This window comes from Curcuma longa, chromosome 11 (genome assembly GCF_044706935.1).
Source record: "Curcuma longa cultivar G26 ecotype Majalengka, Jawa Barat chromosome 11, ITB_CL_G26_1.1, whole genome shotgun sequence".
Classification (NCBI taxonomy): domain Eukaryota; kingdom Viridiplantae; phylum Streptophyta; class Magnoliopsida; order Zingiberales; family Zingiberaceae; genus Curcuma; species Curcuma longa.
The window spans coordinates 26,548,805-26,571,012 of NC_133871.1; the positions used below are offsets into that span (position 1 = coordinate 26,548,805).

The 22,208-nt window shown below is 38.4% G+C and overlaps 5 protein-coding genes across 6 annotated transcripts; 3 read left to right on the forward strand and 2 right to left on the reverse strand.

Annotated features, from left to right (window-relative positions):
* Positions 1 to 760: 760 nt before the first annotated feature.
* LOC141841129 (transcription factor TCP24-like) lies at positions 761 to 7,257 on the forward strand. 2 transcript variants are annotated; one of them, XM_074729253.1, is made up of 4 exons: positions 761 to 1,233; positions 1,499 to 1,637; positions 1,729 to 3,236; positions 7,007 to 7,257. In XM_074729253.1, the coding sequence occupies exon 3, from the start codon at positions 1,874 to 1,876 to the stop codon at positions 3,194 to 3,196; it is 1,323 nt and encodes a 440-aa protein (XP_074585354.1). In that variant the 5' UTR covers positions 761 to 1,233; positions 1,499 to 1,637; positions 1,729 to 1,873; the 3' UTR covers positions 3,197 to 3,236; positions 7,007 to 7,257. The 2 variants fall into 2 exon arrangements, with proteins under 2 accessions (XP_074585354.1, XP_074585355.1); XM_074729254.1 differs by having other exon boundaries at positions 1,741 to 3,236.
* LOC141841130 (zinc finger protein 6-like) lies at positions 7,190 to 8,090 on the reverse strand. Its single transcript, XM_074729255.1, has one exon. The coding sequence runs from the start codon at positions 8,081 to 8,083 to the stop codon at positions 7,634 to 7,636; it is 450 nt and encodes a 149-aa protein (XP_074585356.1). The 5' UTR covers positions 8,084 to 8,090; the 3' UTR covers positions 7,190 to 7,633.
* A 743-nt stretch (positions 8,091 to 8,833) lies between these two features.
* On the forward strand, positions 8,834 to 13,380 carry LOC141840997 (uncharacterized). The gene is made up of 7 exons (XM_074729112.1): positions 8,834 to 8,923; positions 9,054 to 9,212; positions 9,319 to 9,369; positions 9,479 to 9,530; positions 9,621 to 9,679; positions 10,580 to 10,625; positions 13,065 to 13,380. The coding sequence occupies exons 2-7, from the start codon at positions 9,087 to 9,089 to the stop codon at positions 13,199 to 13,201; spliced, it is 471 nt and encodes a 156-aa protein (XP_074585213.1). The 5' UTR covers positions 8,834 to 8,923; positions 9,054 to 9,086; the 3' UTR covers positions 13,202 to 13,380.
* Positions 13,381 to 14,030: 650 nt separating this feature from the next.
* On the forward strand, positions 14,031 to 15,773 carry LOC141839785 (large ribosomal subunit protein eL15y). Its single transcript, XM_074727613.1, has 4 exons — positions 14,031 to 14,107; positions 14,273 to 14,439; positions 14,994 to 15,191; positions 15,305 to 15,773. The coding sequence occupies exons 1-4, from the start codon at positions 14,104 to 14,106 to the stop codon at positions 15,548 to 15,550; spliced, it is 615 nt and encodes a 204-aa protein (XP_074583714.1). The 5' UTR covers positions 14,031 to 14,103; the 3' UTR covers positions 15,551 to 15,773.
* Positions 15,774 to 15,940: 167 nt separating this feature from the next.
* LOC141839033 (uncharacterized) lies at positions 15,941 to 22,095 on the reverse strand. Its single transcript, XM_074726685.1, has 3 exons — positions 21,941 to 22,095; positions 16,768 to 16,918; positions 15,941 to 16,667 (listed from the first exon to the last, which is right to left on the reverse strand). The coding sequence occupies exons 1-3, from the start codon at positions 22,067 to 22,069 to the stop codon at positions 16,117 to 16,119; spliced, it is 831 nt and encodes a 276-aa protein (XP_074582786.1). The 5' UTR covers positions 22,070 to 22,095; the 3' UTR covers positions 15,941 to 16,116.
* Between the last annotated feature and the right edge of the window lie 113 nt (positions 22,096 to 22,208).

Here is a 22,208-nt window from a genome sequence, read left to right on the forward strand (position 1 = left end):
TTATGGGAACAATAATTCTTCTTTTCTTCCCTACACACAACTTCTTGTATATTTTTGGTCAGTCAATTAAATTTCCTCTCAGCCTAGATCATCATCAGTCAACTCGGTTGACTTTGAAAGCTTCCACGATCCGTTGACTTTTCAAGTGGATGCAATAATTTCATACACAGAAGAAGAGAAAGCAGCAATTGCTGCAGAAGAAAGAACATTCACAGTGGATCCATAAGGCTCATTCAATGGCTCTGCTGCTGACGTCATAATTCACCCATTTAATTCGTATATATTAATATTATTTTTTAAAATATTAAAATAATACCTCATTTATATTCCTAGAATACGGTCCGTATTTTATCTTGGAGAATAAGAAATCTTACTTTGTCATTAACCCGTTTGATCCGTACTCAGTCGTGTACCTGCCACATGAATGCAGAAGAAGCAGTGGGGCCGTGGAGGGGAGGGAAAGAAGTGCAGGAATAGAGTCGTCGAACTACCAGGGAAGTCCAATGAAAAGGACGAAGGGCAAACTCTTGGTTATCGGAAAGCTTCGTGCTGTTGGGAAGGAGGCGCCGAGACGCGACGCGGGCCAATGAGAAGGAGGCGCGTTTGGAGGAGGTTGGAGTGTTTGGAGACGTGGCGGAAGGGGAGTGGAGGTTTGGGTGGGTGGTGTCTGGGAGAGAGCGGGGTGGTGGAGGAGGGAGTTCGCTTTTATAAAATGGCGGAGTGATTGCAAGGTTTCCCGATAAGCTCGGGCATTGCTCGAATGGGAACGACTAGGGTTTCGGAACGCGAGCTCGCGCTTATCGATCGCCTTCCGTCGTCTCTTTTATCGGGTGGATTAATCTACGTTTTCGGGAGGAAATAAGCGCGATTCCCCACCGCTGCTGCGACTTTGCGAGCTTAGATCCTCGCTGTACCTTACACCCAATCGCAGTTGCGCTTCTTGGGCACAGGGATGTTGCGGAGTGGAGGAGATCGAGGTATGGAAATCGAGGATTATTGTCTAAAGAGGGTGTAGTGGCCTAGGAAAGGACGGTTTTGGTCTCGTTCGGAGTGAGTAGAGAGCGGCATTTGTGTGACGAGCCGTCCGGACTCCGGAGGACAACCGGGAAGAATGGAGGTCGATCCCAGCTTGGCTGCTTCGAATCGGGAGCTAGAAGCGAGCTTGAGTGGGGATTTCTTGGTCTGTGGTAGATCTGGATGGTTTTGCGCGCAGCAGCATTAGATCGGAAGGAGGTAAGATCTCCTTGGAGGAAAAGTCTACAATTTTGATGCGTGATTGATACCGAAGAGTAATTGTTGAGATTTCAGCAACCAGATTCTGTTGTGAGCTTTTGTTTTTTATTTGATGTGCTTTGCTCGGTTGCTCTTTCTGTGGTCTTTTTTCCGTGTTTGATTTGGTTTTGGCTTTAAAGCTGCTGCTGAAATTAATGGTTGCTGCTGCCGTTTGTTTCGTCTTTTTATGCCTACGCTTTCACAAGTCTTACTGCCCTTGTTGCAGCCTGTGCTGCTGCTATTGCTGTGTTGCAGGCGGCGACGCTGATTTCTGCCCGCCTGGTGACCGCAAGCTCCAGGAAGAGAGAAAAGAAAGCCGGGAACAGCTGATCGCCGGATACGAGTGCGATCTCGAGCGTCCAAAGGTCTTGCCTTTTTCACTAGTTTCATTTTTTTTCCCGCAAGTATTACTGCGTCTGCGCCAACTCGCCACCAGTGCTAATTGCTGACTCTCAGAAATCATATAAGGCCCAGAGCTGACACACCTCCGCTCTTAGTCGCCCACCGCTTTCCAGAAAGGAGATTAAGAGGCGGAGATAAAGGAGCGGCCAGGAAGGTGGTAAAGCCCGGATCTTGGGCCCAAGAGAGACACTAGAACCAGATGGAAGTGGAGGAGAATAACCAAAGCTGTAAGAGGACACGGGTGGTGGCGGGCAATGGCAACCTTGCCGCCAAGATAGGTCACAAAGAGCACCAGGAGGAGGACGAGGAGGACGGCGAGAAGAAGGGCAGAGGAGTCGCCTCTAGCCGCATCCCTCCATGGCAGCAGCACCCGTCGTCGAGGATCTTCCGCGTCTCGCGGGCCACCGGTGGGAAGGATCGGCACAGCAAGGTCTACACTGCGAAGGGCCTCCGAGACCGGCGAGTGCGCCTTTCCGTCTCCACTGCCATCCAGTTCTATGACCTCCAAGACCGCCTTGGTTACGAGCAGCCGAGCAAGGCTATCGAGTGGCTGATTAAGGCAGCGGCGACCGCTATCAATGAGCTACCTCCCCTCGACGTCTTCCCGACGTTGCATCTTCCTGACGGGGAAGACGCCATGAAGACGGATCCTGATGTGGAGCCCAGCTACAACCATAGCCACCACCAGCAGCATCCGTCGACCAAATCGGGGTGCAGCAGTACCTCGGACACCAGCAAAGGCTCGGTCTTGTCACTCTCGCGCTCCGAGAGCCTCATCATGTCCCGAGAGCGTGCTCGAGAGCCACCGTCCAAGGATAAAGAGAAGGATAGAGATGACGGAAGCCACATTGTTGTCTCCGCCCACCAGAACCTGAACCCCCAGACCTCTTTCACGCAGCTTCTCACTGGCGGTGGCAGTAGCAATAGGGGAAACAATAACGTGACCGCTGTCGCCACAGTTGGCGATCATTCCAGTCACAACTGCATTCAAAAGCAAGTCTCAACGGCCGATTACTTTGGCAATGCTGTTCTCTTCCCCCAATCTCAGAAGAGTCACCAGCTGCCTTCAGGGTTTTCCAACCAATCTCACTTGGGAAACAGCTCTCCCATGGGAATGCTGCCTTTTAACATTGCAGGCGCCGGCGACCAGCAAGAGATGCAGCAGTTCTCTTTCTTGCAGGACCATTACTTCCCCGTCTCCACGGTTGCAGCGACAGGGGACTACAACCTTAACTTTTCAATTTCGTCTTCTGGTCTTGTGGGTTTCAACAGGGGGACCCTTCAGTCCAATTCACCAGCTCAGTTGCCTCAGCAGCACAGCCACAGTCAAAACCACCTACAGAGGCTCTCTTCCACGGTTGACGGTTCGAACCTCCAGTTCTTCTTCGGCGCTGGGGCAGGTTCGGCTACTCCTCCTCCTAATGCTGATGATCAATTTCCAGCTGGGTTCGACGGCCGTCTGCAGCTATATTATGGCGAAGGTTATCGGCAATCGAGCCTGAAGGGAAAAGGAAAGAGCTGAACAATCAGAAAAATGATGCATCGTGCAAATCGCTTTGCTGGTAAATTATTACTCTTCCAAATAAACTTCTTCCATGGCTTCTATTAGTTTAATATTTCCTTGTCTGTCTACTACTTATTATCTCTTTTCAGAAGTACTTTTTGGATTTATCTCGTTTAGAAATCGGGGTATGCTTTTCTCGAGGTTGCATGTGTTGAATAGTTCCCATAGCTTTCGTAACTGATAATGTCTACCCGGGAAGAAAATTACTGGTACAATGACGGGTGGCCATTAACAATTTTATATCTCTCTTTTAGTTCTCCTATTTCCTTGTCTATAGCAGGTGTCAAGATTTGCAAAGTTTTAATCCTACTAATTGGAAGCTCTGCTTTCTGCCAACCATTCATGCATCAACTTTAGCGCATTCTTTTAATTCACTATTTGCCTTGGATCTTTCCTTCCTTTTTGATGTCCTAAAGTTTTTTTTTGGCGTTTATGCTAGTTGCAAAAGAGTGTTTAAACATGTTCTATCATTAGGCACCTCATCATTTTTTTTTAGTTGACATCAATTATCCAGCTTACGACGATTAAAAAAAACCATAAGGCACCACACATTTGCTCCTTGCATCAATTACCATGATAAAGAAATGAACTCTATATTTACACCTGCCTTAAATAGAAATGCAACAGGGGAAAATGACCATATACAATGCGGAAGTACAAAAGCTTATACTCTAAGTTAATTATTAATTTATGCATCTGAAAAAAGTGAGAATAGTTAACACCAAAGGTTGATATGAAATTTCTATAGAAAGTATAGCTACTAAACAAACGACATCGATGAAGATATGCATCATGAATAAAATAAAGAGAATATAGCTCAAATTGATTTTTTTTTTGCTAAAGTCATATGTGATAATTATATCTTGAATAGATTTTTTTTTAAAGATTGTTATACTATTAGTAATATTTATTAGATCAAGTAACAAATAATATTTAGGTAAAAATCAAAAGAGTGCTCCTTTGGTTCAAAATGCTAAAGGGGCACACATTTTCCCTAAAACATCAAAAGAGTGCCACATCTAAAGTGTCTGACTATAAATGCCTTCAAACCAACTTCTCCACCTTCACCTGCTCATACAAGCCATACTAGTTGATAAAAATTATGTAAGTTTAGAAGAATAGCAATTTTTTTAAATAAATTAAGAGTAAAAATATAATAATTTTGGTTAAAGTTGATGATAAAAATGCTATATACATGTAAGAATTTCAAAATTGCTATATTTATATAACAATTTGACTGAAATTGCTACATTCTATTTACCATTTTCAAGTATTTTGGTCACTTTGAAAGGATGTAAGAATTCCATTGGCTTTCAAAGTGCATATATAGATAGATAGATAAATTTTAAAATTATTATGTAGCAAATTTGACCCAAAACTGCTACTATAAATAAATTTTAATAATCTCTTATAGTGCATTTTAAAATTATTAAGAAATAGCCATTTAACTGCTGCTACATCTTTATTTTTGAGGCTTTTGGTCACTTTGAAAATATGTATGCACTCCAATAGGTGCACTTATCTGATCAAATTAAAAATTAAAAAATACATATGTAACACCTATGGCATATTGCTATATGGTTATTTTTGAGTCTTTTGGTTACTTTGAAAATGTGCATTGTCCGTATTGTTTATACATGCCACCATCTTTGTCCATATCAAGCAAAATCAACCATTTGCTGGGCAGAAGAAGGACAAAGGTGTGCATTATGTAGCTAGAGAAGAGGGTTGTGACAAAGAGCCTTAGGTTTGTAGTATTGGGACAGACCAAGCTCAATTGTTCACTGGAGATCATACTGGAGATTATTAGCATTGAAGATGAGGAATCTATGATCACAGAAATAAGAGAAGTTTTGAGTACCTCAAGAATCCCTAATAGGACAAGTAAAAATTAATAGGTGCATATTTATAGTATATAATTTGGTTCTTTTGTGCCTAGTTCAACTTGATTTTTGGCTTTAGTTCAGTCCAAATTAAAATATGATTTGAGTTTAGATGTCAGATTATCCTAGTTCTACCAATTAGGCATTTATTTAGGTCATAAATAATCAAAGAAAATTAGCTCCAAATATAACCCTAAATTTACTCAATTAGATTCAAAATTGTGGGAGTGGATTGACTGATGACAATTGTGGTTGGCTGAGTATTGAAACAATTTTTTCCTGGGATGATACAAAATTGATACCAAAATTGAAATTGTTAGACGTTGACCACGCCAAGCACTACAACATATGAAATTGGGCAACAAGAACCTTTTTAGAAATGCAATTCTGGATAGATGGCTAATTTTGATGGATTTATTCTTGTATATTCAAATCAGAAAAGGAAACTACTAGAAAGAATATTAATTATACAATTATGTGACAAATAACATATATGATATCAAATAGTTTCAAAAAGTTTATTGTGATTTGACTATAAGGAGTGTAATAAATGATGGATGTCAAATAGTTTCTTGTGTTTTGACTATAAGGAGTGTAATAAATGGCTTTCTTATAAATGTAAATTTAGATGAACGATCGGTTCTAAATCTCTATTTTGTATATTAGTTCTAGATATATTTTCCAGTTACACTAAAGATAACCGTCCTTATTGTAAATTATTTGTAGACTTTATTGTGCAGATTAATGAGAATGTCAATAGATTAAATTTGAAGTTTAAGCTATTAAAAAAATTTAAGAAATTGATGATTTTATGTGGAATTACAATTACAAGAAATGTAGTTGATAAAAAAAATGGAATGAATTATAATGATCTATGAACTTGCAATTCTAACACTTTTATATATTTTTTATTTATCATTTATTGGAATTGGAAGATACCGTTATTAATAAGATAAAGAGTAAATAGTTGAAATGTAAGATAAAGAGTAAATAGTTGAAATGTAAATGAGTTTTTGGATTCATGTGATTCATATATAGGAAACAACTTGTAAAAATCCCTAAAAAAATAAATATATGCTAAGATAGAATTGTGTGTTTCCTTGAAAAACAACATATGAAATAATATTCTATGTGAGCAAGTAGACGTTGCCCTGATCCAATAAACAGTACAATGACAAAAATATATTAAGATGCAATGGATGTGTTCAAAGTCATTCAGTAAGTTAGATAATGAGATATATGCTTAATTGATTAGAGTTGAAGGCAGAAACCCTTAAGAAAAATGTAATTAAAAATGGCTTAAGACATTCAAATATTACAATTTTTGCATCAAGTTTATTAAAGGAATTTGTGTCTATAATAGCTGAGATTATATGGTCTGTTGCCTAATTAATCGACCATCAATGATATTATTCTATGAGGATTTCCAGTTTCTTGCTCCTATTTTCCTGTGTTTTTGAGTCGCAGATCAGTATGCTCTAATATCTTCACTCAGAACCTTCTCTCGTGACTTCAGCTTCTAGATTTTACTGGATGCTTCAGTTCAGTTCCATAGCACTTGTAGCAAAATTAATTTTGTAACACCCCAAAAATCCCCCCATCACTTAACAACTTTTCAAAATGCCCATTAAAAATAATTTATGCCAAAATATTAGCTAATCAAGCAAGTGAACGTACTTGTTCTGTTCATAAATTGTTCTTCATAAATTCTTGGTTGACTGATGGACACTTGGAGAAACTTCAGCAGAAAAACAATCTACTTGATACTTTTTGCAATAACTATCATGCTGTTTTTCTCTTCACTGTGCTTGGCAACCAGTTAGCTATGAAATTCTACACTTTTGTTCTTCGCAGATTCTGTCTTGTAACCCAACTTGCCTTTCAGTGACTAATGCAGGAACCAAAATCAACTCGGCACGGGGACTTCATATCCGTTCCAGCAACTGCATTGCGTTTATTTATCATCGTTGCGATGCTATTATTACTTATTTTTCATCGATTTCGTCTTTGCATGCGTCAAGAGAGAAACCTGTCACATATATGTTGATCACTCATATTCCTATTGCTTGTTTGTGGACATGAGACTATCGGAGTGAATGAAGTTTGAGAATTTTGTTCTCTCTGCTTTAGAACAAACTTCAACAGGTGAGCTTTTGTTAGCTTGGATTTACTTTCTAGAGCAGGCAACGAAATCTACACGAGAACCGCCACTACTTTCCATTGCATCGGATTCTGCATCAGGTACGGCAACTGACAGAGCGTTTACAGTTGAAGTACTGTGAGTTCGCCCTCCTTGTCGGCGTCCAACCGCCAGGCGAGGGAGGCGAGCGATTGATTGGACTGGCTGAAAACATCCCGGGAAAGATGACAAACAGTCTCACAGGGAGGCAACGTGATGTTACAGTCCAGAAATGTACAAGCCCAACAGACGACGACATCGTGCAGGAGCAAGAACAGGAACAGAAGCAAAGCAAAGTGAAGTGGAGTGGAGCAACAACAATCAAAGGACAGTCTAAAGTTTCAAGGATAGATCGAACAAGGCGGCTCTGTCTTCGTCGCTAGGAGCAGCTGCAGCAGGAGTAGTAGTCTGGAGGCGGTTCGATGCTCTCTGCCAATTGAGGAAGTCGGCAGTCTTGTCGCACTCGCCGGCGGGAGGGGGCCAGTCGACGCTGGCAGGCCTGCACGAGTGGGAGGCTACAAGGAAGAAGGACCCCTCGTCGGCGGGCGGCTGGAGGTGCAGGTGGGAATTCGAATGCCACCCGGTGCTCCGCTCCTTCTTGTGGGCGTTTTGGTGACCGCCGAGCGCCTGCGACTTGAGGAACTTCTTGTTGCAGAAGAGACAGGGGAAGAGGCGGACGGCCTCCCGCAACTGCGGTGGTGGCTGCGGCAGCGACGACGATGACAAGGTGAGGGAGAGATCGACGGCGGGCGGCGGCGGCGGCTGGAAAGGAGGCGATTCCATCTCTGCTTCAGGTGATCGAGCTACAAAACCACCTACCCGACGGGAATTAATAAGGATCGGAGGCAGGAGAAATCCAAGGCGCAAGGTGACAAAGAGACACATGCACGTTTGGAAGCGCGAGGATAAGAACACCAACACCGCAGATTGGGATGGTTTTCAGTGGTGCTTTTGTAGCGATCTCTGGGATGAACAGCCACGGATTTATCGATTTCCATACTCATCGTCGATTCAGAAACATTTCTGATGCTGTCAGTGGGTGGTGAGGAGCACAGGTGACGCGATGGGAGTAACTGGAATCATCAAATAACGATGAACGCAGACGCAGTGGCGGTTGTATTCACTGGGGTAGGGGACTTATTTCCGTTGACTTTAGTCAAATCTTCAGCTTCTTCAAATCAACTTTGATGAGTCTTCTCGTGCGATTCCTATAGAAAAAAATCGTGCGATTCCTATAGAGCAGACTTGATCAGGTTCATTTAGAGAATAACATCGCATAATATAACTCATCAAGAGAATAAATCGCAAATATCTAAGAACTCGTCAAGAGTTGAAATCCTCCCTATATCTAAGTCATCGTATATAATAAATGTCTTCGTTGACAATGAACGATGAAGCAGTGACGTCAAGCTGCGTAGCCGCGTGGCAGAATATATTTTAATAATATTATTATAGGAATTTAAATTTTAATATTGTTATTTTTATATGATCCAGATTTCGGTGCCTACGTCATAAATCTCGACGCAACTGCTCTGCTCCCCTCCGCCGCCGCGGACGACGCCGCTGCCTTCTACAGCGAAAGCACGCACCGCCGCTTCCTTCCCTAGTTCGATACCGTCGATCGTCGGTTCCTCCTCTTTTTTTTTTTAATTCTCCTTGATTTTATCATGGAAGTTGTTAGATTGGAGAAAGTGTGGGCTTGATTTCGGATGGTTGTGATCGATTTAGCGATGTCGCGAAACTGCTGATCCAGGGTTTCGAGCTGTTTCGGGACGAGGTGAAGGCGATGGGGACGAGACAAGTTTACGAGGAGAAGCTCCGGAACGGAAATCTTCAACATGACCCGACGATGAATCCTGGCTTGGGCTCTGCTCGTTGCCCTCGTTGCCTCTACCTCATAAACCCTAATCCGGTTTGTTCTCTTGTGCGCACATCCCAACCTTCCATTGCTTCTCAACTTGGATTGAATTCATCTGCTTCCCTGCTATATTGCCTTATGCGGTTTTTGAAATTTTCAGGAAAAAGGGGAATGGGTCATCACTTCTGTCTTGCATGATGCTGCTAGTGTGGTACAAATGTACTTCTTTTGAATACATGACTTAATTACTCAATGGCGACTTGTATTCTACCTTGTTTTGTTATTATTGTTTCTTCTGTTGATTGTCTTGTGTTGAAAAGGCTGGTTCAGGGGCTGGCGGATTGCTTAGTGCTGTCCATAGTATGAATTCAGGTAATAGTTTTAGTTCCTTCGAAGCTGATTTGTCCTTTGGATAATCTGGCCATTGTGATTATCCTGAAAGAGGTAACTGGCATTTGCTAGGTATTCCATTTATCCAGAAGAATGTCAAGGGTCCTAAATGGCTGCAATTCTCAGTTGGGGTAACGATTTCTCTCATTTTGTTGGTTTTTGTAAATAGCTAAAGATTATATGATATGTACTTTTTTATGTGAATTGCTAAATATTATATGATATCTACTGTGTTATCATCTGATTTAGTTTTATCAATGGTCTTATGGATATTCCCTATAAGGTTCTCTATGAAAAATGAGACCTTGGATGGTTAGTTGTTAATTTGCTTTTTCATTGTGTACTAATGGTGGTGCACATTGGGCATCCTAGACTTCAATAAATGAAAGCCAAGTCATGTTATTACATTTGGTAGGTTTGAATTTTTTATTTGAATTTGAACATTGACCATCCCTCTCCAAATACTAACTCGAGGAATTCATGGATGATGCAATGAAAAGACATGTAAATAAAAACAACACAGGAATTGGTAAAACAGGAAAATAAAAAAGAGAAACATGATAGAGGATCTCTGGCAGAATAAACTTTGTATGGTACTAGGCCTTTGTGTTACATTGAGATGAGCTGAGTTACAGTAGTTCATATTTATTCAGATATTGTATCATCCAAGATTACATAGTGCACCCTCATTATATGTATGTTATGGTCCGTGTGAAATTGAAGTGGCATCCACCTTTAGCATGCTTAGTATAATCCTACATCTGATTTTCTCTTTCCTTTTATCTTAAGGTTTACTAAAGTTTGGATAGCATTGATGTTTATCTTACATAACCATTACCATACTGATCCAAATTTAGATATATTGTTTAAAATTCTTTTAAAATATGTTCCTATTTTAGTGTACTTGAATACTCTGATCTACATTTATGAAGAAGCATTTACTGATTTGTTGCCTCCAAAATTTAAGTAATAACACTTTTTGTTATTTAATTATTTTTTGGCACTGTTATCTGATGTTTCTTTCCCTCCAGATTCCTTCACTGCTGTTGTATTCAGGAACCAGTGCTGTACTTGGAGGTAAAGAACATATGTGTTCATATTCTCCCTTTTTATTAGTATTCTGAAGTTCTATAAGTGAAACACGTTTGAAATAGCCCTAGTTGTGTGTATTAAAAAGAAACTATTCAAGCTAAAGAATTAGCCAATTCAAACTTCTACCTAATACTTTCTCCTATGTATTCTAATGCTTAACTACAATAGTTTAGAATTGTTATGTCAGATTATAATTGCATGTATGTGATTTCATCTTACAAGAAATATTTGTCCAATCTATAAGCCCCCACTATGAAAATTGCAAACCAACAACATTGATCTTAAGAGCTATATGACATTTCCAATTGCACATTTGCAGTTTGCAAATCCTATATTCTGATAAGTATCGTTCTGATGATTTTTTGTTTGTCCTTTGAACATTGTGTAATGTAAGATGATATTGATTTCTGTATCATTCTTAGAGACTACTGACCACCAGGCAGTAGTCTAATTTTGGGTTTGTTGCAACTGAGTTTTGAGAAGGTTATCTCAAAAGGAACTTGGTTATTTTCTTTCATTATTTCTCTGAAGTTCAGATGCCAACAATAATGGAATTCTTTCTTGTTGCTTCAAATGTGAGAAAAAAGGTTATGACATGTAAGATAAATTGAATAAATAGAGTTGAATGTTTGGAGAATATCAGGAGAGTAAAGTAAATTCCATTTAAATTACAAAATTCAATTAAATGGCATGGTATTACCATTATGTAGTATTATTTGAAGCTCAGTGGCGGAATGAGATAATAGCCAACCCAGAGTTGGAATACATGGCTGCCTGTTGCATTTATGGTATTGAACTTTATCTTCACGTTCCGAAGCGTGGTCTTCTTGAGATTTCAAACAATTACTGAAGGTTGCTTGTTCACAATGAATAGAAACCAGAATTTATAGGCAAGTTTTATAGGTGCACTTACCCATTTAGCTCAAGAGATTGGCTTGAGGTACCTTGTAATACAATTCTATTGCCTTAAATTATTTGTAGAATTATATTTAATCCAGTCATAAGATTATTATAGTCAAACTAAATCATACTTGGTTTCGTGTCCAACATATGATTGTCAACTCTATCTGTTACTTCACCTTTCCACTATAGCAATATAGCATGTCGATAGAGGAGAGCCATTACATTAGGGCACATATATGATTAGAATAACATCAAGGGTAAGTAGCATTTGTTTGAGTGAGATTTTAACATCTCAGATATTTCATTGATAACCCAGATCCTTTTTGAAGAGGATGAAGAAGAAAAGAGGATAAAATAGAGATTTTTATATAAAACTTGTTTAATTTCTCTTGCTGTAAAAACATTGAGACGACTGCTATAAGCTTGATGTAAAATAATACCTTGTTCAATGATGCATCGACTTAATTAGATTAGAACTAATTACAATTATGATGTGATAATTTCTAATAAAATCTTATATCCAGTTAGTAGTAAGTTAATTGCTTTACTCTTCTTCATTAGCAGTGTCGTGCCCAAATGGCTGTTAACATGTCAAGAAGTACATAACATATTATTCTTCTTAAACTGAACCCTGTGTTGGGGATTGGATGCTCATATTAGTTATATTCTTGATAAATCTCTTCTATCTCTTTCTCTTTTTTTTTTGCAAATGATATTATGATACTGACGAGAGTGTAATTCATTGAGAAAATTTAGGTAGTAAATATAGTTCATTAATTTGAAAGAAGCAAAAGAATAAAAAAGATGGATGACTATAAACTTTTTGGATATTATGGTGATTCTATTTTTGAATAGGGTGATAATTATGAAATATCATGAATAGGATAAAAAAGTGGATGCTTTAATTAGAAAGGAGGTTTCAGAGTCTTGTGTGATCATCTAGATCCTTACGTTTAAACAAAATATATAAGGTCACGTTACAACCCATCTTACTTTTGTGGAAGTCAGGAGAAAAAAATGTATAGAAGAGTTTAGCAATGGCAATGTAATGATCAAGAAAAGGGTATTTTACCACAACTGATGTCAAATTCAGCAAATGGTAAGATCTCAAATAATCAAGACTCAGATGTTTTTCTGTTATTGTTTTTTGTTTTTCTTGAAGCTTTTGCATATACTGCAGTTTTGTGTATTATTGACATCACACAATTGCCTGCCCTGCCCTTCAAAATGATGATCTAAAAATTGTAATTTCTCATAGTTTATCCCAATTCAGTGGACTTGTATCTGCAGCAATGCTGGTTCAATGCCTGATTCAGTTGCATCATGCTCCCTTTTTATTTCTTATTAAAAACGCTTACATACTCCAAATGAGAAGTAGGTTCCCTAAGTACATCACAACATATTTTTCTGATTCTTATTAGAAATAAATCAATGAAAAGAAGAGTGCTACAACTCAATCAGCCTTTAATTTCTTCTCTTTTCTTCCTACATTTGTTTGCTAACTTCTCTTTTCATGAACAGCTTACTTGCTTCCTGCCTTCAGTCAGCTCAGTGTGTCATCATACTACGCTGCTTCGAGTGCCTCTTACTGCGCAATATCGCAAGCCACAAATTATATCGAAGGATCTCATCTATTCCACTGTGCAAGAAAAGGCTAGTTCATCATTTCCAGAGCTCTGCATACACAAGTAATAAATTATGGCAACGAATGTATTCATTTTTGTTGACCTTAATTATGTTCACTCTTCCATCTTCGACTTTCCTCTGGTATATATCTCTATTTTGTAATGTATTTGTTGAAGTTCAAATTATGGTGCAACTCAATGATCATCTTTAATTTCAGATGGATCTAAAAGGAAGGGACGTTTTTGCTTTATAATTTTGTTTTTGTTAGCTTTATTCTTAAATATGGTGGGGCTCATTTATCTAAATAAATAAACTAAAATGAATATGTACAAGAAGATTTATTAGTTGTGTTTACAATTGATTGATTAGAGAAGATCATGTGGATTATTAGGTGGATAAATTGATGATGAAAATATATTATAAATTCAATAAAATAAATGATAAATTTAGCAAATTTCCCCCATATGCTTTGAAGTGATCTCACTATCAGGATGTGTTCTTGAGCTATCATAAAGTGCTTCTATAATTAATCAAATATTTAAAGATGATCCGAGATGATCGATGAAAAATTTGAATAGCTGAAAGCTGAGTCGTGGTATTATTGAATTGGTTATGACGGAATAGAGTTGTTGAAGTAGATAAGAATTGAATCTCGACGAAGTCAAGGTAATGTCTTTCTCCGTCGTGGTCAATTATAATTTCTTCGATTTATCAACTAATAGATAGATGTGAGATCGATCGTGAGGCTATTGGAGTGACGGATTTCATGTGATGCTAAAGATATCGGATTAAAAAAAAAACCGAAGGTCAAAATGAACGCTCGTGATTGTGCTAACTAATCCAACGATCATAAGGACGCGTCGCTCGCTTTAAATATCGATCCTTTCGTCGTGCGAGAAACCCTAGCCGAAGACCCCGACGATCATCTCGAGTCATGGGTGAGTCGCCTCCCTCGTCTCTCTCTCTCTCTTTCTCCTCTCTGGCGATCTCACGGTTTCTTCTCGATTTATTCTTCAAATTGTTGCATCGATTCATATCGTTGTCTTGGTGTTTTTGGTGATTCTAGTAGTTGATTCTGTGGGTTGGATTTCGTGAGGTTTCAGGGGCTTACAAGTACGTTTCGGAGCTATGGAGGAAGAAGCAGTCGGATGTGATGCGGTTCCTGCAGCGAGTTCGGTGCTGGGAGTACCGCCAGCTTCCCTCCATCGTCCGCGTCACCAGGCCCACGCGCCCCGACAAAGCTCGCCGTCTTGGTTATAAGGCAAAGCAGGTTAGCATCCATAGTCAATTCCAGTTGTTTTGGTTCCTCAACCAAGATATTTATGCTACATTCTTTCTTTTCTTTCGCGATTTGTGGTTGTTGAATGTTCATGATCTCATTGTTGTGTGCTCATTTCAATAACTTCTCACTTCAGCTTCGCCGAAAATGATATTAATTTGGATGTATAATTCAAGTACTTTCTCAGTAGATTGTAGTTATCTGAGCTTCTTTGCTAGTTGGTTCTTTTTGGTTTAAAGTTCCTATCTTTGTTTAGATATATCTGAAGGAAAGACAATAGCTTGAGCCCAGCTCATTGTTTCATTCATCTACTTGAAACTATTTATCTGCAATGCAACAACTGTAAACTATCCTGTATACTATTTGATGCTTCTTCCTCTGTAACTTAGAGAAAGTATTTTCCTTGTATGTACTATTTGCAAGTTTTTATATAGTACCCTGTGTATCAAGATATATGGTAACCGTTAAACAAGTTGTGAAGTTGTGTATACTTGTTTATGTTTTGAGTTTTTTTTCAAAAGTGTGTGTTTGTTTCCTGGATGCAGGGATATGTCATTTATCGTGTGCGTGTTAGACGTGGCGGTAGGAAGAGACCAGTTCCCAAAGGTATTGTCTATGGAAAACCCAAGAATCAGGGTATCACTCAGCTGAAATTCCAAAGAAACAAGAGGTCTGTAGCTGAGGAGAGAGCTGGCCGGAAGTTGGGAGGCCTCAGAGTGCTAAACTCCTACTGGGTTAATGAGGTTCGATAATTTCTCTCATTTGACAATACTCACACCTTCACAGTTTTGCTCCAAGTATTTCTGATATTTCAGACTTCCTCAATTGCTATAGCTTGTATTCCTATGTTATGCAGGATTCAACCTACAAGTATTTTGAGGTCATCCTTGTTGATGCAGCTCACACTGTGATCCGCAATGACCCTAGGATCAACTGGATCTGCAAGGGTGTTCACAAGCACCGTGAGCTTCGCGGGCTCACTTCGGCTGGTAAGAAGTACCGGGGTCTCCGTGGCAAAGGTCATCGGCATCACAAGGCCAGGCCATCTCGCCGGGCAACCTGGAAGCGGAACCAGACATTATCTCTTCGCCGTTATCGCTGAGTTTGTTTGTACGGTTAATTCTATCCTGAACAATTATTTCTACTTGATAATTTAGTTACCCTCTTGATGTGTTTGAAGCATTTTTTTCAAAAAAAAAAAAAAAAAAAAAACTCCATGAACATGGAATCTGATTATATGTGCTTCCAGTGTTTAAAACCTAGATACATGCCATTTCTGTAATGCTTTGTTGATCATTTGAGAAGGTCTTGTTGCTTTCCTTCAAGTTTATCTTCTTGTGTTTTTTACACTACGCCTTTGTCTAACGCAGGTTAAAAATTAATGGAATCACATTCCTTGTGGAGCCACAAAGTGCACTGTGCCAGAAACAAAATTCATTTGACAAAGCAATTCAAGAATGAAGGTTTAATACCAATCTCGAAGAAACTAGAATTCCTTAATGACTACAGGATATTACGTCAGGAATCGGTTTTAGGTTAGATAATAATCTACCTAAAGGACATACAGGAGATTCATACATATGGTCACCACGAGTTCATACAATACAAGTGTCCCAAAGATCACACTAAACCCTAGAATCAACAAACCATTGTTTAGTTGGCAATGCACTAAGTTTTGATAGGAGAAGCCTGGGGCAGATGCTGTGCATCACCATTTCCTGAAGGGACATCCTTGGGGGCAACGGTACTGGAATCCTCCTCCACATTTGTATTTGCTGCTACCTCTCCTTGATTGTCTTTACCTGCTGACAAATCTTTCGAGTCTGACCAAGATGATTCCTTCGCATCAGCTGGCTTATGAGCTTCAGTTGCAGATACTGCATCATGGTTCTCCGAATTAGCCATGTTGGTTCCAAGGGTTGAATTTTGCTCAACTACACTATCATTCACAACTCCCACAGAAGTATCCTCATTCGCTGCGATCTCTTCAGCAGCAACAACCTCATTTACTTCAGTCCCGGTCGTTAAGGCCTCACCATTAACCTTGTTTCCATCTTCAGCATCCTGCATTTCCACATCAGTTGGTCCACCATCCTTCTTCTCTTTTGTTGCTTTCTTTGAACTTGATTTCCTTTCTCGCTTTTTCGGCTTCTCATCGTCTGAGCTATCTATTGTTTTGACTCTCTCCCTAATTCTTGCAGAACGCCTTGGAGTGTCACCTGCATGCATGTGTCTTATGAACAAACCACAACAGGGATTCAAGCGTGCAATAATCATACATATGCAATTTACATATTTGCAGCATTCAACTTGCATTACCAGTTCCCCAGTCAAATTCACTTGAAGAGGGCCCTCCAGGATGTGACTTCAAGTATTGCTGTAACTGTCTCTTATTCTTAATCTCCTCGCCAGTAGGCGATATGAACACAATCTCATTCTTTCTTGGACTTGCATCCTCATTCAGTATGAACTGTCAGTTCAGAAAATGCATAGGTCTTAGACGTGTGTATTCATATAAAAAGATCAAATAAATGTTTGAGCAGAATAACATGGGGAAAATAATATTAACAGCATACTGGGTTTTCATCACTCAGAAAGTTGTCAGAAAAAGTTGTCAATAAAAAAAGCTAGCAGAATCTTGTCTTATTGCATGTCCAGAAACTTAACACAGCCGGTATCATAGTGAAGGTAAAACACAGAAGAACCATATTAAGCTTTTTAAGGCCAGTAATATGTTGGAAAAATCCAGTTCCAGAGAGAATGTTAAGGCATGTATCAAGAGTCCTATATAGAATCATTGTCAATGCATTATTTGGCTGTGACAAGAGCTCCTCGGACCAGAGGGTGTAGCCGAGCCAGGGTCGAATTACGGCAACCATGAAATACCCTCTCCCACCTGTGGGCCTGCTCCTGTATCTAGATAGCCATGGAGCTGGACTGGACCGTTTGGGGTGAACGTAATCATCTTTTGCCACCGTGTAATTGCCTCAATAAGTGACAAAACAAAGAATAGCCAAGAGGCAAGAAGATGACCATCATCCTCTAGGAAACCTAGCACAGACTTTGTTACTGAAGAATCTAGGACACTCTTTACTATCCTATTCATAGAGAAGAGAATACAATACATTCCCAACAGAAGGAACTGATTGAATATATTTCCAAACTAGTTTTGCAGCTCTGCCTGGCCACAGCAGGCATATTTATATACATGTTAATCAAAATATTGATCCAATATACAAACAAAATCTGCATGTCAATGAAATATGTATGGTTCTTGTGATTAAAATAATAACATTTGAAGAAATAAATGAGATGATTACCATTTGAAATAAAGAGGGAACATTCAGAAAGAACAAAAAGGGGGAAAAATTGTAATATGTGAAGAACCATAACTCTGCTGATAAGGTATAGTGAAGAAGATTTTAAGTTCTTGAATGACAGATCAGGATGAATATGTGGAGCTGTTGTAGAGCTACTTGCTTGATTTAATTGACCTTCCTAATAGACTAATGTGAGTGGAGCCAAAGGGATGAGGTGAATTCAAAAGGTTAAAACAGACTTATCTGTACCAATTAATGAAGGATGCAAAACATGTATTGCCCCATTTCATCCTCATTTTATTTTTTGGATTATTGTTTCATGATAACACCAACTTTTAATGTGAGGAGGTATCAATGAAGGTTTATCAACAAATTCAACAAAAAAAAAATGGTTCCAAAATTCAACAAAAAAAATTTGTTGAATTCAACAAATTCAACAATGGTTCCAAAATCCATCTTTCAAGATTTTGATAATTTTGCATTCATACAAGCAGTAGCATACCAATCCAATCAAGGACTAATGCCAATGCAGTAAAATTTTATAACTTCTTCAAGGATTACCAAGATTGAATGGAACCCCCTAATCCAACATCTTCAGTGCCATCAGAGAAAGGCCTTGAACTCATACCAAAGGAACTAGACACAAATAAATGCCAACAACCCCACAAATTGCTGAAAATAACTAGAAAGAGACAAATGGAGTACCTTGGACTCGATTAATTGCAGAAAAGATAATAAAAAAATATTATATTCTACAAAAGGGGGAAAAGTAACAAGACCAATTATTTGATGGAACAAAGTACTAAAATGTAGGTAGGTGGAACGAAATAATTTCATATATACTGTCAGAGATGCTAAAATCAAACTACTCATGCAAATTTGTCTATTGCTCCTTGACAAAGACAGTTTAAAACTTCGTATTTGCTAGAGAATAAACTAAATAATTTTTAAAAACAGAACATTGTATGATGTAAGGATAATCGGTTAATAGATGTCAAATTCAAATAAAATTAGAGCTAACAATACGTCTTAGAATTTTACATAAGCTAAGATCATGTTTTGAAAAACCTCTTCTTTTACAGAAGAAAGCAAATCAGAGCAAATGAATAATGCAGTCTTTTTATAATGTTCACCTCAGTAATTCACCTACATACCAAAGTAAGTAAACTTTCCCTCTATGGGTGGCATATTCATAAAGATGAAAACCTTGGGTCTGCTCGACAAATTTAAACTTCCAAATTTACCAGTCAATAACTTGAGGACTGAGGTGTTGCTACTAGGTGGGAAGTATAAATGAAAAAGCTCTGGCTATTCTAGGCTTTCCGATATATAAAACACTCTTCGGCAAGCTGATAAGCAGGAACAGAACGAGGAAGCACAATAACATGCAAAAAGAAAAAAATCTTGCCTTTTCATGGCCAAAGAAAAGATGAATCATAGGATTAGTCTTCTCACAACAGTTCAACAATAAGGAAAAACAGATAAACGGATCAATCATAGTATTAGCATTCATAAACAGATGAACAGTGAGGAAAAACAAATAAATACAGAAGAAAAATATCAGCAGACATCTGAAGAAGCAAAGGAAAGTTTGCAACAATACTCAGTCAAGCTGGTAATGGAAAGGCCTTCTCTCTCCCCTCTGTCTTAACTCACTTCCTTTTCATCACAGAGGTTTATGATTTCCATTGTTCATATTTGGAAGAAACAAACAGAAGGAAAGGGATCAGAGGGAGAATATAGACCAGCTGTGGGCATAAATTTGTACAGATGGAATTGATAGAAGGGATGCTGATGCACAACCAAAATTAAATAAAACTCGGCACAAAGCTTTGGTACCAATTTCATGCAACAAGGGATAACTATCTCATACTGAGAAAGTAAATCTCTCAGATATAAGAGCACTCATAACTATTTTATTGAAATTGAAAAATACCTTACATGTATGTTTTGGTGCTCTTTTTTTACAGAAAGAAACAAAGGCTAATTCTTCCGAGAGTAATCAATTGTAAATAGATGACTAGATCCCTAGAATGAAATATAAACTCCTTTTATTACAGTTACTTTGAAGTAAAATCTTACAACTTCATGATAAAAAAAATTCATTTGAACCTTCAAATCTTAACTGTATCATAATCTTAATTTTAAACTGCATCATGTCAGTTTTTTTAAGGTGGCAATAACATTGATATTGACAAGCAATAGTAAACATGGACAACTGAATACATGGCTTCAAGCAAGTGTGTGCTCAAGAGAGATGAAACTTCTTTCTATCATTTCATTATATATTGGAGTTGCATCTAATTGGTTTTGCCTTTTGGTTTAAAAAAGAGATACATTTCTCTTTGTAAAAAGCAAAGGTAAATCTCCATTAGAACGACTTATGAAAATTACAAATTAATAGTTAGAAAGTTGAACATAAACCATAATTATTAATTCATTATTATTAGTTACTATAGACAGTAGTAATTGTTGGAACTAGGCTACCATATAATGAGAGAGTAATCTTTTTGTGCCTAATTATTCAAATTGTTGTGTGTTAATATTTTCCAGAATATTCTAGCTCTTTCTTTGATCTTTCCAAAAATGATATTTTACTTATATGGATCACATAAAGAATGTATTTGGTATTTTGGATATTTTCAGTAGCCATGACCTCGTAAACATAATCATGATGCCAAAGACTCAAGGGTCAAACCTGGGACTACATATTTTGTTTGTTCGATTGCTTTTTTGCTCTCTAACATAGTGGTACGTTTTATTTGTATCTTTCCTAATATGTGCACATCAATTTAGCACTCTCATTTATGCTATATTAATTTTTTTTTCATATGTTGGTTCCTAACTTTCCAAACATTCTAATACATAAAATATGGCAATCCATACCAAAGTCTCATAAACTTCTCTTTTTAGCCTTAAGGGCACGCACAGCCACACAAAACTCCAAAAATTCTACATTTCAACAACTCACTATTTATTCGACATCTTAACTAATATCACTTTCTTATTGTGAAAGATCAAAGAAGGTATCTAAAGTTCTTATTGTGAAAGATTTCCCAAATCAAGCCTGATGTTCTTCTCTGTAGATTCCTTCATGTTCATACTGCTCTGCTTTCTGACTTTTGGAGAATTTTGGTATTCTGATGTATTGGATTTCTCTTTTCGGTATTCCTTCATAAAAGATTCTGATCTCAACACCTCTCAGCGCTCCAAGACCCTTGACACTTTCCTTTTCCCCCTCAATCTATTGCATGTTGTTGTATGCTGCTTCAATGAGAAACCCACTCAAGAGATTAATTTCTGAAATCTCTCCATTTTCATTTCACTTCATCATTTCTCTCTCTAACCTCACTCATTGATGTGCTGATTGGAAGTCAAACATATTGTTGGTTGTGTGATGATCTAAGGTTAAGAACCAACAATGATGTGCTCCAACAACTATCCCCAAACTTTCCTTAATAGTGTTTTTTTCTTTGGTCATGTTTTAGCTTATGCCTTTCCCATTAGAATTTTTACAATAGATCCTTCCCCGGGACCTTGCATTGGTAGGAGCTTTGTGCACCTGGCTGTCTTTTTTATTATTATTATTAATGAGCTGAACATAGATAGAATCAATGATCCAGCTTGAGGAAGAGTGTTATGAGTGTTAAGTTAATAGGGTTATTTTGATATTTTAGGTCTAAGACCTCTCAAGTGAGTCCTATATAAACATGAAATTGTCCCTTTACAAAGCAATACTATGTTCTCTTTTTTTTTTCTCCAAAATTTACAGTGTTAAAATCATCAAAAAAGGTAGGGTCTCACTCCTATGATACCAATGTTGGCTTCTTCCTGAACTGAAGTTGAGTATGAGTGAGGTCATCATGCGACTTTTCTTCCGTTATATCTTCCTGATTCATAGAAATTTTTTCATCTAGTAAAGGAATAACTAAATTTTGGGTAAGATTACAACTCCTTCTCCTAACCATCCCACCTACACTAAAAAAAGCAACGGAAAGGAATCAGAACGCACGAAAACCCTAGAATCCACACCCGCAAATCCACCAAGCCAAGCTACACAATTACCCAAGCTTCCCGTCTCCAATAGAAGCCCGAAAGAAAAACTAGGGCAACAAAAAGCGGTTTTCAGGCGAGGAATGACGGAAACCAGGAGGAATTTCTCGAAACCAAACCTTCTTCGTCCATCCCGCGGGCGCCGGTAGCTCGACGCAGACAACCGCCGGCTCCTCCGCCCTAGCCTTCTCCGAAGGCTGCGGCGCAACCTTCTCGGCGCTCGCATCGCACACCTCCACCTCCGCCATAGCTCGACCTCGACTTCCCGCTCTCGGATAAGCCAACGGATTTGTACAAAAAGAAGCGAAGAAAAATATAAATATAAATAAATAAATAAAAATATGTAAAAGAAAACGGCGTCTGGAAACGGCGGAACTAAAACGTGAC

Excerpts from the sequence above, each read along its gene's own strand:
- LOC141841129 (XM_074729253.1), top strand. The coding sequence starts at position 1,874 with ATGGAAGTGGAGGAGAATAACCAAAGCTGTAAGAGGACACGGGTGGTG.
- LOC141841130 (XM_074729255.1), bottom strand. The coding sequence starts at position 8,083 with ATGGAATCGCCTCCTTTCCAGCCGCCGCCGCCGCCCGCCGTCGATCTC.
- LOC141840997 (XM_074729112.1), top strand. The coding sequence starts at position 9,087 with ATGGGGACGAGACAAGTTTACGAGGAGAAGCTCCGGAACGGAAATCTT. Across the intron at positions 9,213-9,318 it reads ACCTCATAAACCCTAATCCG|GAAAAAGGGGAATGGGTCAT; the intron begins GTTTGTTCTCTT and ends TGAAATTTTCAG. Across the intron at positions 9,370-9,478 it reads TGCATGATGCTGCTAGTGTG|GCTGGTTCAGGGGCTGGCGG; the intron begins GTACAAATGTAC and ends TGTGTTGAAAAG.
- LOC141839785 (XM_074727613.1), top strand. Across the intron at positions 14,440-14,993 it reads TTGGTTATAAGGCAAAGCAG|GGATATGTCATTTATCGTGT; the intron begins GTTAGCATCCAT and ends TCCTGGATGCAG. Across the intron at positions 15,192-15,304 it reads ACTCCTACTGGGTTAATGAG|GATTCAACCTACAAGTATTT; the intron begins GTTCGATAATTT and ends TATGTTATGCAG.
- LOC141839033 (XM_074726685.1), bottom strand. The coding sequence starts at position 22,069 with ATGGCGGAGGTGGAGGTGTGCGATGCGAGCGCCGAGAAGGTTGCGCCG. Across the intron at positions 16,919-21,940 it reads CCGCGGGATGGACGAAGAAG|TTCATACTGAATGAGGATGC; the intron begins GTTTGGTTTCGA and ends CTGAACTGACAG. Across the intron at positions 16,668-16,767 it reads TGAATTTGACTGGGGAACTG|GTGACACTCCAAGGCGTTCT; the intron begins GTAATGCAAGTT and ends ACATGCATGCAG.